The sequence below is a fragment of the Cariama cristata genome, unplaced genomic scaffold, assembly GCF_000690535.1.
Source record: "Cariama cristata isolate BGI_N322 unplaced genomic scaffold, ASM69053v1 scaffold21936, whole genome shotgun sequence".
Lineage (NCBI taxonomy): Eukaryota > Metazoa > Chordata > Aves > Cariamiformes > Cariamidae > Cariama > Cariama cristata.
The window spans coordinates 45,216-57,778 of NW_009623036.1; the positions used below are offsets into that span (position 1 = coordinate 45,216).

The window sequence follows — 12,563 nt, forward strand, 5'->3', positions numbered from 1 at the left end:
GGAAAGCGGAAGGCAGAAAAAGATGAAACTGTAGGAGTCCTGATCTTTTCTACAATGGAACCGGAAGCTCCTGACTTGGACATGGTAGAAATGTAAGGTGGTTTCTTTTTGCATGGACATTATACATCTGGATATACAACAGACACTGAGCTAATATAAAACTAGAATAGTAAGCATGCACATATACTCGTGGATTTGAAGAGGTATTCATCAAGGCAGAGCTGAAAAATTCTTTGAATATGGGATTTTTCGTATCAACCCCTCCAAAAGTTAGTGGAACACCATGTGAGGTCTCTTTGACTTCAGTGATTGAATGCTGATCCTAAAAAGATTCATGCAAAGCTAGTTGATGAGATACAGTACAATTCATGCAAAGTTAGTTGATGAGATACAGTACTGGCAGATCCTGTGGAGTTATGTTTTATATTGCTATAGAAGTATATTTTGAACTGTAATCTTCAATTGTGAACTGTTCCAAAGTGTGCTAGACTTACCAAGTAACCTAGGGTAGCTCTAGGTGGACCATCAAGGAAAACGATGTTTCTGTAAAATACTTGTATATAATGCACACACAGTATGATTCTAGTATCTGGAATCCATGAAAAGCTATTAAAAATGAAAAGTGACTTAAATTATCAAATTTAGTGGCTGCATTTTTGCGATATCCTTCTGGAAGTGCAAATGGATATATTTATTTTATATAAGTATATGTTATATATGCATATAACATATGTTTTTATGTATAGTTCTAGTTCTTAGAGTGAAAGACTGGATTTACTTTGCAGCCTTTATTTCACTCCTTTAGGCTTAATCATTTTTCGTAGAAGATGCGTAGTATGCCTAACATGCTTTGCTTGCTGTTGCAGAACATAGAAACTTGGATAATGTTTTGTGTCTGAAGCTGTGGATAAACTAGACAGAAGTGCTTCTAGTAGCAAAGCAGTAGTGTACCTACACCTGGAAATATCCCAGCATAGGCTTTATCCAAGTGATGCAGTGCATATTAAGATGTATATAATAGCTCTGTAGTAGCAGTTCTGTACTAGTAAAAAAGATGGACGTTTTTAGGTCGTTTCCACTTTGAACGTGAGGATTTCAAACTTGACTACTTTTCTGAAGTGATGTGTCATATATATACACCAGCAGCCTGCGGGGAATGCTCACCAGAGGGTATCGGTTCCTGGGCTGGGGCTGGCAGCCTGGGGTGGTTCTGGGGACCCATCTCCAGGCATTGCAGGGCTGGCTGTAACCCCTCAGACCTCCACGCCATGGTCTAGTGCCTAGGAACGTCTCAGGGTGCTGTTAAAAGTGCGTATGAACACAGTCTTGAAAGCCATTGCTCCTGTAAGTGGGCAAACCAGCTTGTTCAATAGTTCTTAGGTTCTTCGGTGATGAAAAGAGGCTTTTTACTGAAACAATTTTGCTAGTACTTCGACAGCCCTGCGTCATCCTGGTTTTGACCCAAGGATGGTAACCCTGCGCTGGTTCATCAACTTGTTCTGTGATTGTAGTGCCGTAAAGTATGAAGTACAGAAAATTAAAGGATGGTTTGCTTCTGGGAAAATGGGAGTAAAACAAGGGTCTGTTGGAAAGCCCAGGTTCTCTTTCTGTGCAAGTAACTCTTTGGGTAGGGTTTCCAGCTGAGGCAGGAGGTGCTGGTGGGGAGGTGGGAGCTTCTAGGTGGTGGGGCCACAGCTGGAGCTGGTGCCCGGGCACTGGGCAGTCGCTTAGGGCTGCCTTGCTGTGAGCACTGTCTCGTACAGGCTTTGGTCAAGAGCACTGGTAAAGTCTGATGCAGTTTGAATCATTCTTATTGAAAATTAGAAGATACATGTCTAGTTTTCTTTTGCAGAGCTCGCAGAGCATTGCTGTGTATGCAGTGCTATGTTAATGGAAAGCTTTGATAGCTGCATGAAAACATGCTTAAAGAGGGATAAAAAGGCACATACTAATTCAGAATTCTCTTTTGAGCATCACTTGTTTTTTCCCCTCTATAACACAGCTGAACACAACGGTATTGTCAATATAATATAAAGTTATGCATATATATTTCCCTGAAATAACTGCTATGTTAGTTTTTATTCACCTATTTTAGACTTACTAAAGTATCTGGAACAATTATTTTTCTTTATATTCATTGTTGTATGAATTCTGCTACTTTTGTTACTCTAACATCTAATTTCTTGTCCATGTGGGGTTCTTCTATTTGTGTTAAGTGCTCTAGGGATGCATTTTCCTCAAATCAGATTTTCTTGTTCTGTTATTATTTGATCTCATTGGGGAGGCTGTTTAGCTAGTAGCCTTTTTTTTGTTTTTTTAAGGTAACGAACTATAATAAGAATGATACAATACTACATGTTTAACAGAGGGGGCGGGGGGGAATAGAATGAAAAATGTCTGTACCTAAAGAGGGAAATTCTGACCTCAGTGAAATGGCAAAGATTTCAAGGAATTAATTTATTTCTCTGTGTTTTTTTAAGACCTAGTTGACACTACTAAACATTTCAGTACTGTGTTTAAAGTTAACATAATGCATCTGTTAAACTGCTTTGTGTTTTTACTTTTTCCAAATGCCACAGAGAACAGAAATGTGATGCAGTGGGTAGGTTCACCAAAGCAATGGATGATGGAGTTAAAGAGCTGCTGACAGTGGGACAAGAGCACTGGAAGAGGTGTACAGGGCGTAAGTGTCCCTTCTGAACTCAGCAGTCAGTTTTGTGTTGCTTTTCTCTGTGTTCTTTTTTATGTCGTTGTTGGGGGTTTTTTGTTTATAATTCAAAGCACATCTTAAAACTAAAGGAAATCCTAAATTATCATGAGAATTGTACAGCATTCTGGCTGCTTTCAGTGTCTGAGAGTATAAATTGTGCAAGTTTTTTGGGTTTTGCTTGTGTTTTGGGTTTCTTTTTGGTTTTTTTGTTTTTTGGTTTTTTTCTCTCGTAACAGAAATATCTGGTCCCTGCCCATAGGTTTAAAAATATTAAAAGTTAAATAATTCTAGTAATCCAGCTAAAGCCCTTGTTGGACCTGTTCTTATATATTTGTCATTTATCTACATTTTAGTGACATGGGCACAGTAGACCTGGCTCTTTGAAGTCATAAATGATTGCATTTTATTAACCCCTTATTTAGGATTCTTGCATGCCAGGAGGAGTGATTTAAAGATGAAATGAGTTTAAAGAAAAGAAAAGAAAAAAAGAACTTGATTCTAACTTAATCTTCAGCCCACTTCTTTTTCTCCTATCTTGTCTCTTCCTTCCCACAGATATTTAGGGTTGCAGAACTTCACACCAAGTCCCTATGACTCTGGCTGGGCTCTAATTTCGTAGTCCACAGCAGTGTTCAGTGTTTGTGGCCACCACACAAGGCAGCTATTGAAAGGAAGCAGGTACTACAGCTGAGGATCATGATAAGAAACACTTCAGGGCAGGCTGTAGTGTCTGGCGACCAAAGACCTATCACATAAGTCTCCTCAAGTCTCTGCCATTTTTTTTCTTTCCTTTTTTTATCCCCATTTTTTAACTCCCACAAAAAAACCCCACTGTCCCCAGATTTGGGAGTAAGTACATCTCCCGAGTTCTCTCTTTGCTGCTTTCTAATCTAACGTTGCAGTTGAATATCTGGGGCTGACTGGAGGGAATGGGAAGTACAGAAGCCCAGTCTCTTCTGGTAGTGATTACGTTAGACCTTAGGATGTGAACTGTAAATTATTTACATTTCCCCACTTTGAATAAGAGGGTTTCCTTCTATGTGTCACTGACCCTCCCTGCAGGTCAAAAATAGTCTGACACAGGACACAAGTCTAATGTTCGACGGATATCGCTTCGCCGGCAAATGATACCAAGGGGAAGCGGAGGGCTGGGGAAGGAATAAGGCCCCTCAGATGAGATGAGAAAAACAGCATTGCCTTGCAGAATGATCAAACCCACCATAGCTGAGGGCTGGCTGTGACTTGTGCTTACTGTAGAAATTCAGTATTTTGTTCACAGCTTAAAATTCCCCTAAACTTATGACACTAATGCTTTGGGTATGGATTGACTCTTCTAATAGTTACAGCTATTAGTTAGTTAGCATAAACACAGTAAGTCAGATGTGATTGTGTTGAAAATTTTAACTTGCCAGACATTCATACTGAATAGAAAAAGGAGACTGGTAAATCAGGACGTGCAAAACTGAAGAATTTCAGTAATCTCTTAGGCTTTAAGTTCCCTGTCAGCTCTAGTCCCAAATCAGAAGTATTTTTGGCACTTCCTGAGCAATAGTTACGTGCCTTCCATTCTCTGATATTTAAAATGACTGACAGTGGAAACTTCTTAAATGCAAGTGAAAAGAAACCAAACGTTCTTTGCTGAAGTTTCCACTGGGGATTCAGTGACTGGTAACAGAGCTCCAGTACTCTGAATGGTACCTGTTGTATAAGAAATACCAGTTGTCATCAATAACCTAACTTCTGGGCAAGAACTTGATCAAAGATAATCAATAAAATGATGCAGTTGGGGGGGGTTGTTTTTTATTGGTTTGGGGGAGGGCGGGGTTTGTGGTGGTTTTTTTACCACTCAAAGGGGTTCCTCTGTGAAAATCAGGTTGTGTGGGATGCTAGAGCAACTAAAAACCTGCTATTTACCTGGACAGTGTACCCTCTGAATACAAATATTTGACAACAAAAAGCACATCTTTTTGTTTTGTTTTGTTTCTGCTAGCATAGGTAGCTTATAAAAAATGGCTTTTGCTTTTCAGATTGCTTTTTAGGCCTCTGGGATGGTGGTATTCAAAGTGTTAATAATGAATGCACTCATAAATCACGGCTTATTGACTTCATTGTGAGGAAGCAATTTATGTCTACATTTTCAAAAAATAGACTATAAAACCCAATTTTATTATTTTTATACTTGCATCAATTTTTATCCCTAGATAATCTTGGTTTCTAGTGCTTTTAAACATAAAATCCATGACTTGAGGAGAGTTTATAAGTCTGTATAATAATCTCCTCTCTTAAAATATTAATGAGATCTATTCTCCATATCACTGCAGCACTTCCCTCTTCCTCTTCCTCCCTGCCCTGGAGGGTAAAGTCTGCTCATGGGAGGGAGGAAAAAAAAAATCTCACTGTATGTATAGGAGGACTGTACTAGGAGTGCAGTGAGATTATTTCCCCCTCCCCCTTTTTTTTTTAATAGCAGTCACACACTGTTTCCCCAGCTGTTTGTGGCTTCCAAGAATCCCAATTGCAATTGCTTTATCCAGTTTTGGAACATCTGTAACAGGGGAGGGGGTAAGAATGTGTTTGTCAATGCTTCACTAGAGGAAATGTAAAACCTAGTTGTTTTTGACATCTGCTTCTGTCAAGTTTTGGAAATGCTGCAGATTTAGTCTTAATTACCCTTGTGGGTTTTTGCTTCTGTTTCCCTCTTTTTTTCCCCATCCTTTTCCCCCTTTCAGCACTACCCAAGGAATACCAGAAGATAGGAAAAGCATTGCAGAGCCTGGCACTGGTCTTCAGCACTAGTGGATACCAAGGTACTTCCGTAGCTCCAGTTGTACTTAACAAAAGAGATTTGAATTGCATCATGCTACATTTTTTGCCAGAGATCGTAATGCTTTCCTCTTTGAACTTTAGATGTTAAACATGATTCGGGAAAAAATATTAAAACTTATTTCCCTGTGTGTATTATGGGGTTTTTATATTCTAGTCTGCAATCTTGTTTTCTCTAACTGTATAAACATGTGGTGGGTTGGTGGTGGTGGAGGAGTTTAGCTCGCTGTTGTTAATATATAATGTGGTCACTGACCTGACTGATGAAACGTGCTGTAGCATTTTTTTGTGATATCAAAGGAAAGGGGGGAAAATGCAGCCTTGGAAATACCTGTCACAGAACTATTGTGTGACTTACTTCATGGAACAACTACTCCACGGGAGGATGGAAAACTTAGGACAAGATTTTTGTATACCATTGTGTGGGCCGGGGGCTTGGCTACTGTAGCCTTTTCTTGTCTTTCACCTTTCCTTCTCCTTCAAGAGCCCTAAAATAGAGCCTGTTGTGTTAGGTGTGATAGTTGTGGGAGCGAAAAGGAGGGCATCAATTGCTCAGTGTTCTCCTAAAATGTAGTCTTTAGGCCAAACTTAAAATCCTGCGTTGATATGTTAAGTTCTGCAGATGTTTTCCAGATAACTGGAAGATATTTCCTCATATTCCAGGGGGAGTTTATTGAGTCCATTTTGTCTGGGATTCTCTTGTCAAATGTATTTCTTTTTTCCTCTTTTTTTTTTCTTCTAGACTTAATAGCAAAATTGCTCTGTTCTAAAACCTTAAATGTTATAGCATAGAAGGCTTCCTGAAATCTTTCCATCTTAGGACTTTCAGTTGACCAGTACTTACTCTAACTGCTCATCTGTCCCTTGCTTTGTACGCTTAAAACTCTTTGCCCCATAAACCATGTACTAAAATGTGACCACTTCTGAAACTCAGATTCTCTGCTGCTGGAAGCATTGGAAATAGGCACAGTCCCTGGAGTTTGTTCTCATCTCTGTCCTGAACTTCAACAGGATGAGTGCTTAGTTAGAATTGGAGCATAGCACATTGCCTAAAATGTTACTTTTGGATGTGAGAACCAAGTCGGGGATCTCCATAGTTATGTGCTCTTAGCATGGGTTAGAAAACTGTAAATCCTAGCCAGATACAATCTGTGGCAAGAATTCTTGAGAAAGGACCGAAAATTGCTTGAGCTCTAACACGTGTTCTTTTGCCAGGGTAAAGGGAAAGCAATATGGCTTAAAGCTAGAATGCAAAATTGCAGATCAGCCTTACGAAGGAAAGCTTCAATTTAATTTCCAGCATCTTCGAATGGTATGAAAGAATAGATCCCGTGATGCTTGGGAGCAAGGCAAGGATGTTTCTCTTTGCTGTTTGCCCGTCTGTACCTGGTTGCACCCTAGTATCTTGCTGAGGAAAATGCCCTTCCCATTGATGTCCTGATTCCATTTATTTTGCTCTTTGTGATAACTGGTACACCAGTGTATTTTTTCAGAATTAGTAATAAGTGGGTTTCTTTGCTTTTTTTAATTTGAGTTCCCTGAAACAGAGAATAAGTGCAGTGCACATGTTGCTTTAAATGTCTTCATCACTGCTGCCCTCACTCTGTCCTGCCTGCTGTTGGTGTACAATTTAGTTTGATGGTACCTCAGGTACAGGTCTGTGGATTAAGCAGACTATGCAAGAGACGTAAGCACCTGGATTTAAACTGATAGGATGGGGCTTTCCTGATCTCAATATTTAAAAGAAATCATATTCCTTCAAATGAAGAAGTATTAGCTAGGCTAAGGATGGGGTATGATTTTTCTGGACTACCAGTAAAGAGGAATGGCTCCTTCAGCCATACATAAAGGCCCTCGGTTGGGAGCTGAATCTCTTCATCCTCTCTTAAGTAGTTCTGGAAGTTTAAGCACGTAGGCCACTGAAGATTGCAGCGACTGATTTGATGACACAAACATTTCCAGCTACCGGTAGCTGACTTCTAACACACTGCATACACTGTTATTGGCTCATTTGCACAGTTAGGATGGGATGTATCTGCTGTCCTTACCTTTTTCATCCGTGCTGCCTGCTTGCTCTGCAAAGCCTTATTACGTGTGGTGAATGTCTACTGCCTTCTCTTCTGATCTTCAGCCTAAAATGTTTAAGATTTCACCAGGCCAGATGCACTCGTTCATCTGACTCACTCAAGCTTTTTTCCTTATGCTGCAGAATGAGCCTTATCAATTAGTTGCCAGCCACAGTGCATAGCAGGAATCTGTCCCAGTATTTGCAGGGTACCCTTAAAACTATTAAGGACACATTGAGAGGTTCTCATTTAACTTGGCCACGGGCCTATGTACTGCCCGATATGTTTTAAGAACACATGCTTTGAAGGTATGAACCTGGTCCAAAAATGCATATTGGACAGTTCCAGACGTGTTGCAGCCTGGCACTGTTGCCTATCTTATTGCATCATACGGTGCTCTTAGGTTAACACAGCCTTAAGTAGCGTGGCTTCTCTTTTGCGGTGCCAAATCTGGGCGAGTCTTTCTCCTATATTAAGAAAAGGTGAATGGCTGTGGTGTGCCATTCAATCATAGTAAGATCTCCTAATCCTACATCACCCCTCAGGAATTCTGTGAGGCAGTTACATACAAGTTTCACTACCCTGCCAGCTAGCGACAGGCACATCTTGCCTTCCGAGCTGCTCGTGTGCTCAACATTGTCAGTCTGAGGTGTACTCGTCGAGAAAAATCTTGCTACAGTAGTTCCCTGGTACATTAAACTTGATCTTTTCCGTACTCCTGGATTCTGTTAAAACATGCTTTGAAAGAAAAGAAAACAAAAGAAAAAACTTCTTGACAAAAAAAAAGTTCTTTTGCCCCAGTCAAGGCTTAGAGAATATTAGTTCCCTGGATATGCCTGGTGTATTCCCTCAGAGGTGATAATCACTGGCATTTCCCAAGCAGTTGAGCTGCTAAGAGATGCTCTGCTAAACATCTCCAAAAGACTCCTCATAATTTCACATCTTCCTTCATCTCCCTCTGACAGCGTGCAGGCCTGTAAATCAATGAAAATACCAGTTTCTCCTCATGGTTGGGTCAAAATAGCTGTAGAATATTACTAGCCATTTTAACTGGTCTTTTTACAACTACCTTCAGGCAATACTTTTAAGCCCTCTGTTTCTCGTCGGGGTATGTGTAATGCACACTGCCCTAATTTTGTTGCAAACATCAGCAGCATGTGGGGCTTTCTGCTTTTCCACTGATTAAAGAACCCCTGACATCCTGGTATATCCTTGCACTGGGACCCAGCTCAGCTTTCGCAGCTGGAGTTAAGAAGCCCGTTCCCAGCTGCACATCGTTTCAGAAGCTGAGAATGCTGGAAACTCAGTCCTGTCCAAGTAACAAAACTCTAACCAAAACCCGTGCTGACAACAGTGATGGGGAGCAAACTGCTACTGGAATTCAGGTGACTCTGATGGGTGAGCACGTGGGTTGCATGCGGTGTCTCCGACAAGGTGGCCTGGTGTAGGGAGTGACCGACCGACTGAGCGTGGCACGGCACTGCTGGCAATGCATACTACAGCTCGGAGGCTGCGGCAGGCAAGAGATGAAATCGGACTTTAAGGCTTCCCTGGCACTACCTGAAAAAGAGATGGTAGTAGAAGAAAAGGATGCAGCGTGAGGAGCTGCAGATATTCTTCTGCTGATTGTGTGCCTGTCTCTTGTCAGGATGCACTGCCTGGAACAACTTTTAAATATACTATCTCTTAGTCCTACTTTTGGAGGAGTGTGAATACCTCTACTAGTAGTAGAAACTCTTCATGCACCCTGTGCCTTCTACAAGCTGGCTTTGTGCCCTGCTGCCTCTGAATGAAAAAGAACCGATGTTGGGTGGGTTTGTCCAGATTTTTCGAAGCTCCAGTCTATGAAGGTCCTTTGAGTGAGTTCTGCAGAGAAGGAGAGGATTTTCTCTTTCTGCTTGAACATACATACTCTTCCTCTTTCTTTTTGCTCAGATAGGAAGTGTCATCGTTTTTTAGGGCATTATGAAATGAACCGCAAGATCTAGAGTCAGAAGCCAGGTTGGTCTAATTAAAGCCACACCATGTTTTGTCCCAAAATCTAAGAGTTGGTTGCCTAAGCAGCGGTTACTTCAGGGTTACTCAAGGTTAATTCTGAGCAGACATGGGGAATTCTGAAATAATAGAATTAAATCTACCTGAAATAATGAAAATGATCTCCCTGAATTTTTTTTTCTTGCTTCACAACAGCATGAAGACATCTGCTGAATTATGTACCTTTTAGAACTCACAATAGGATTTCATGTTGGTTTTGGTTTTATTTTATCCAGACAGACTCAAATAGGAGGAAAAATAACTATTTCTCTAGCAGTGTTTGTGTTGCTGGACTTACTAGTTTTTTAGGATCAGTAGCTTTGCCTCAAAGCTTTTGGCTTTATGAAACCAGTCTAATGGAAAGTAAGAATCAATTGATAGAACTAAAACAACATTCAGTCATTATCTTGTTTCCTTTAGGACATGCTAAAATGAAGGAATCCTATCTAATAAATCTCTAACATAGATTAGTCCATATGTTGTAGTAAAAGAAGGTACTTTAATGTTCAAATTAATTATTAATGAAATCAATGTTTGGTAATTTTCAGTTAAGTCACTGATTAATGTCTATAGATTAAAACCAAAACATTCGTAAAAGATTAACTGCTGCCTAATATCAAGACATGTCTGAAAGGATGAGAAAAATCATTTTTTCTTAAACTAATATTCGATATCTGCAAATTATACCTTCCCCTTTCTCTACCTCAATTTGCTTTCCGTACTGTTGACTTCATGCTTTGGACAAGCTAACAAGGATGGAAAAAACCTGTGGTGTTTTGGGAAGGTGAAGTGGCATGAAAACCCGAAGAATGTAAGGCGTGTTTCCATCTTTGTCCCACATAGCCATGTCCTGCTAGTAATACAGTGGTTTACTGTGTTGTGGTGGTGTGTAGCTTCAGATTGGTGGCGATGTCTGTATTTTCAAGTGTAGTTTGTGGGGCCCTTTGATCTGTTTCATAGGATGATGAAAGTTAGAAGCTCACTCTCCAAAGCAGCAATTCTTAGAGCTTGAAAATATGATCCAAGAGTTCCCAAAAGGGTCAGAAATCTGGTTGGCAAGGAAGAAACTTAGTTGGGGCTCCTTCTGCCTCTCTGACCTTCTAAGGATTACGGGGCAGGACTGTTGGAGAGCTTAGGGCTAGCATCACTGCTCCGTAGGGCATCGCGGGGCATTTACTGCTTCTCAGGATATGAAAATCATTTATTAACAATCAGAACACATTAGTCTGTCTCCTAGTGTCACCCTCCTCATTCTCCCTTCCCTCCCATTCTGGTAGGCTTCCCGTTGCCCGGTGTAGAGGGATACCTGTGTATTTGAACTACATATAATTCTGAAATGTGGGAGTGAATAGTGCCAGTACTGTGGTAGAACAGTGTTTACGTGGTTCCTTTAGCATTGATTTTCTACAAGATCTTCAGAGCTTTCCTTCTTTAGTGGTATAAAAACTACGAATACTTTTCTAACTTCTTTATTACGGCTGGTTATAAAATGATGACTAGGCATTTATTATTTTAGAAATTTGCCTTGAATCAAGGCAAGTTTCTTACTGTAATTTGAACACCGATGTTTGCTTTCAGGAGAATCTGATCTCAATGGAGCAATAACAGAAGCAGGAAAAACCTATGAAGAAATCGCCAGTCTTGTGGCAGAGCAGGTAGGAGTATTATGAATGCATTGGCGTAGCGTGTACACACATAGCACCTATTTGGATCACTTTTGACTTTTTTCTTTTCTGTTAAAACATAACTGCTAGTGCTGCAGACCAGTTAAATGAAATTATTAATACTTTAAAATGCCCTTTCATCTTCTCTTCTATTGAGTGTCAGTGTAGAGGGGATGTGATGGGAGAATATTTCTTTTGGATCAGAAATCTCACATTTTGGTTTCTAAAATACGAAAATGATTACTTCCTCTTTAAACGCGTCTGTTTTCTAATGTCAATGAGCTGTCTTCATTACCGATACAAAAGAATAAGATTTAATCAAGGATAGGGTTTCTCCCTTCCCCCTGCATTCCCCAAATGTCTACAGGGTGCAGGTCTTGCTGTGTTTCAGTGTCTTGATGTGCAATTGCCTGCTTCAGTAAAAATCTAGCTTAAGTAAATCCTGATTGGTGTCAATATTCCAGTCATAAATTGATGTTTAGGGTATCTAAAGCTTAAAATCTCCAAAATGCAGATCCTCTTGATCTCAGGGTTGAGTCTGGAAGTTCTTAAACCAGCTTTCCAAGCCGGCAAGTAAGAAGATGCACCTGTGCATGTACATATCTGTATCCGTAAGGAGATTGTACGGGTAACTCCTTTTCAGTGCCAATTTGAGGCAAAACCCCTCGCTTTGTGAGCTGCTGTTGAGTAAAACAAAGAACAGAGGTGTCTTCTCACTGGTGCTCAGTGCCTTACTCCAAAGAGCTTCTGTTTTAATAAGGAGCTTTTTAAATATGAAAAACTTAAACAATTTAGATTTTGAGTTGGGTATTTTCCATTCTTTCCTTCCCTTTTTCCCCTCACTCTTTTTTTTGGCATCGTAGTTTCTTTTCTGTGATGTTAATGTGCCACAGATCTTTTTACTAATGCTTACACTTTGTTTATTAGCCAAAGAAAGATCTTCACTTTTTGATGGAAACAAATCATGAATATAAAGGATTTCTTGGCTGCTTCCCTGACATCATAGGAGCTCATAAGGTACGTGAGGGGCTGTTCCTTCTAAGCGTTGGGCAGTAGGAAGACCTACGGCAACCAAAGTGGGGGTAGGTATGGGATGCTGCATTTCTGCAGCAGCCTGGCCCCTGCTTCCAGAAACACTGAAAGCTTCTGTGAAACTGGTGTGTTGATTTTTTTTTTTTTTTTTTTTTTTTTTTCAAAATAAAAAATATTGAGAGGAGAGGGAAGCTAGAGCTTGTCTCGAGATCTGAGACTATCATGACTTTCTGG

At 40.3% G+C, this 12,563-nt stretch overlaps 1 protein-coding gene across 1 annotated transcript in view; it reads left to right on the top strand.

The window, feature by feature from the left end:
* The window catches only part of SNX9 (sorting nexin 9), a gene marked incomplete at its 3' end in the record, with an annotated part of 39,009 nt that extends 26,695 nt beyond the window's left edge, over positions 1–12,314 (top strand). The window contains exons 11-15 of the mRNA XM_009702587.1: positions 1–92; positions 2,580–2,683; positions 5,440–5,517; positions 11,212–11,288; positions 12,225–12,314. The exon at positions 1–92 is cut by the window's left edge and continues 6 nt beyond it. Of these exons, the coding sequence (XP_009700889.1) occupies positions 1–92; positions 2,580–2,683; positions 5,440–5,517; positions 11,212–11,288; positions 12,225–12,314 (441 nt within the window). The remainder of the gene's footprint in view (positions 93–2,579; positions 2,684–5,439; positions 5,518–11,211; positions 11,289–12,224) is intronic.
* Between the last annotated feature and the right edge of the window lie 249 nt (positions 12,315–12,563).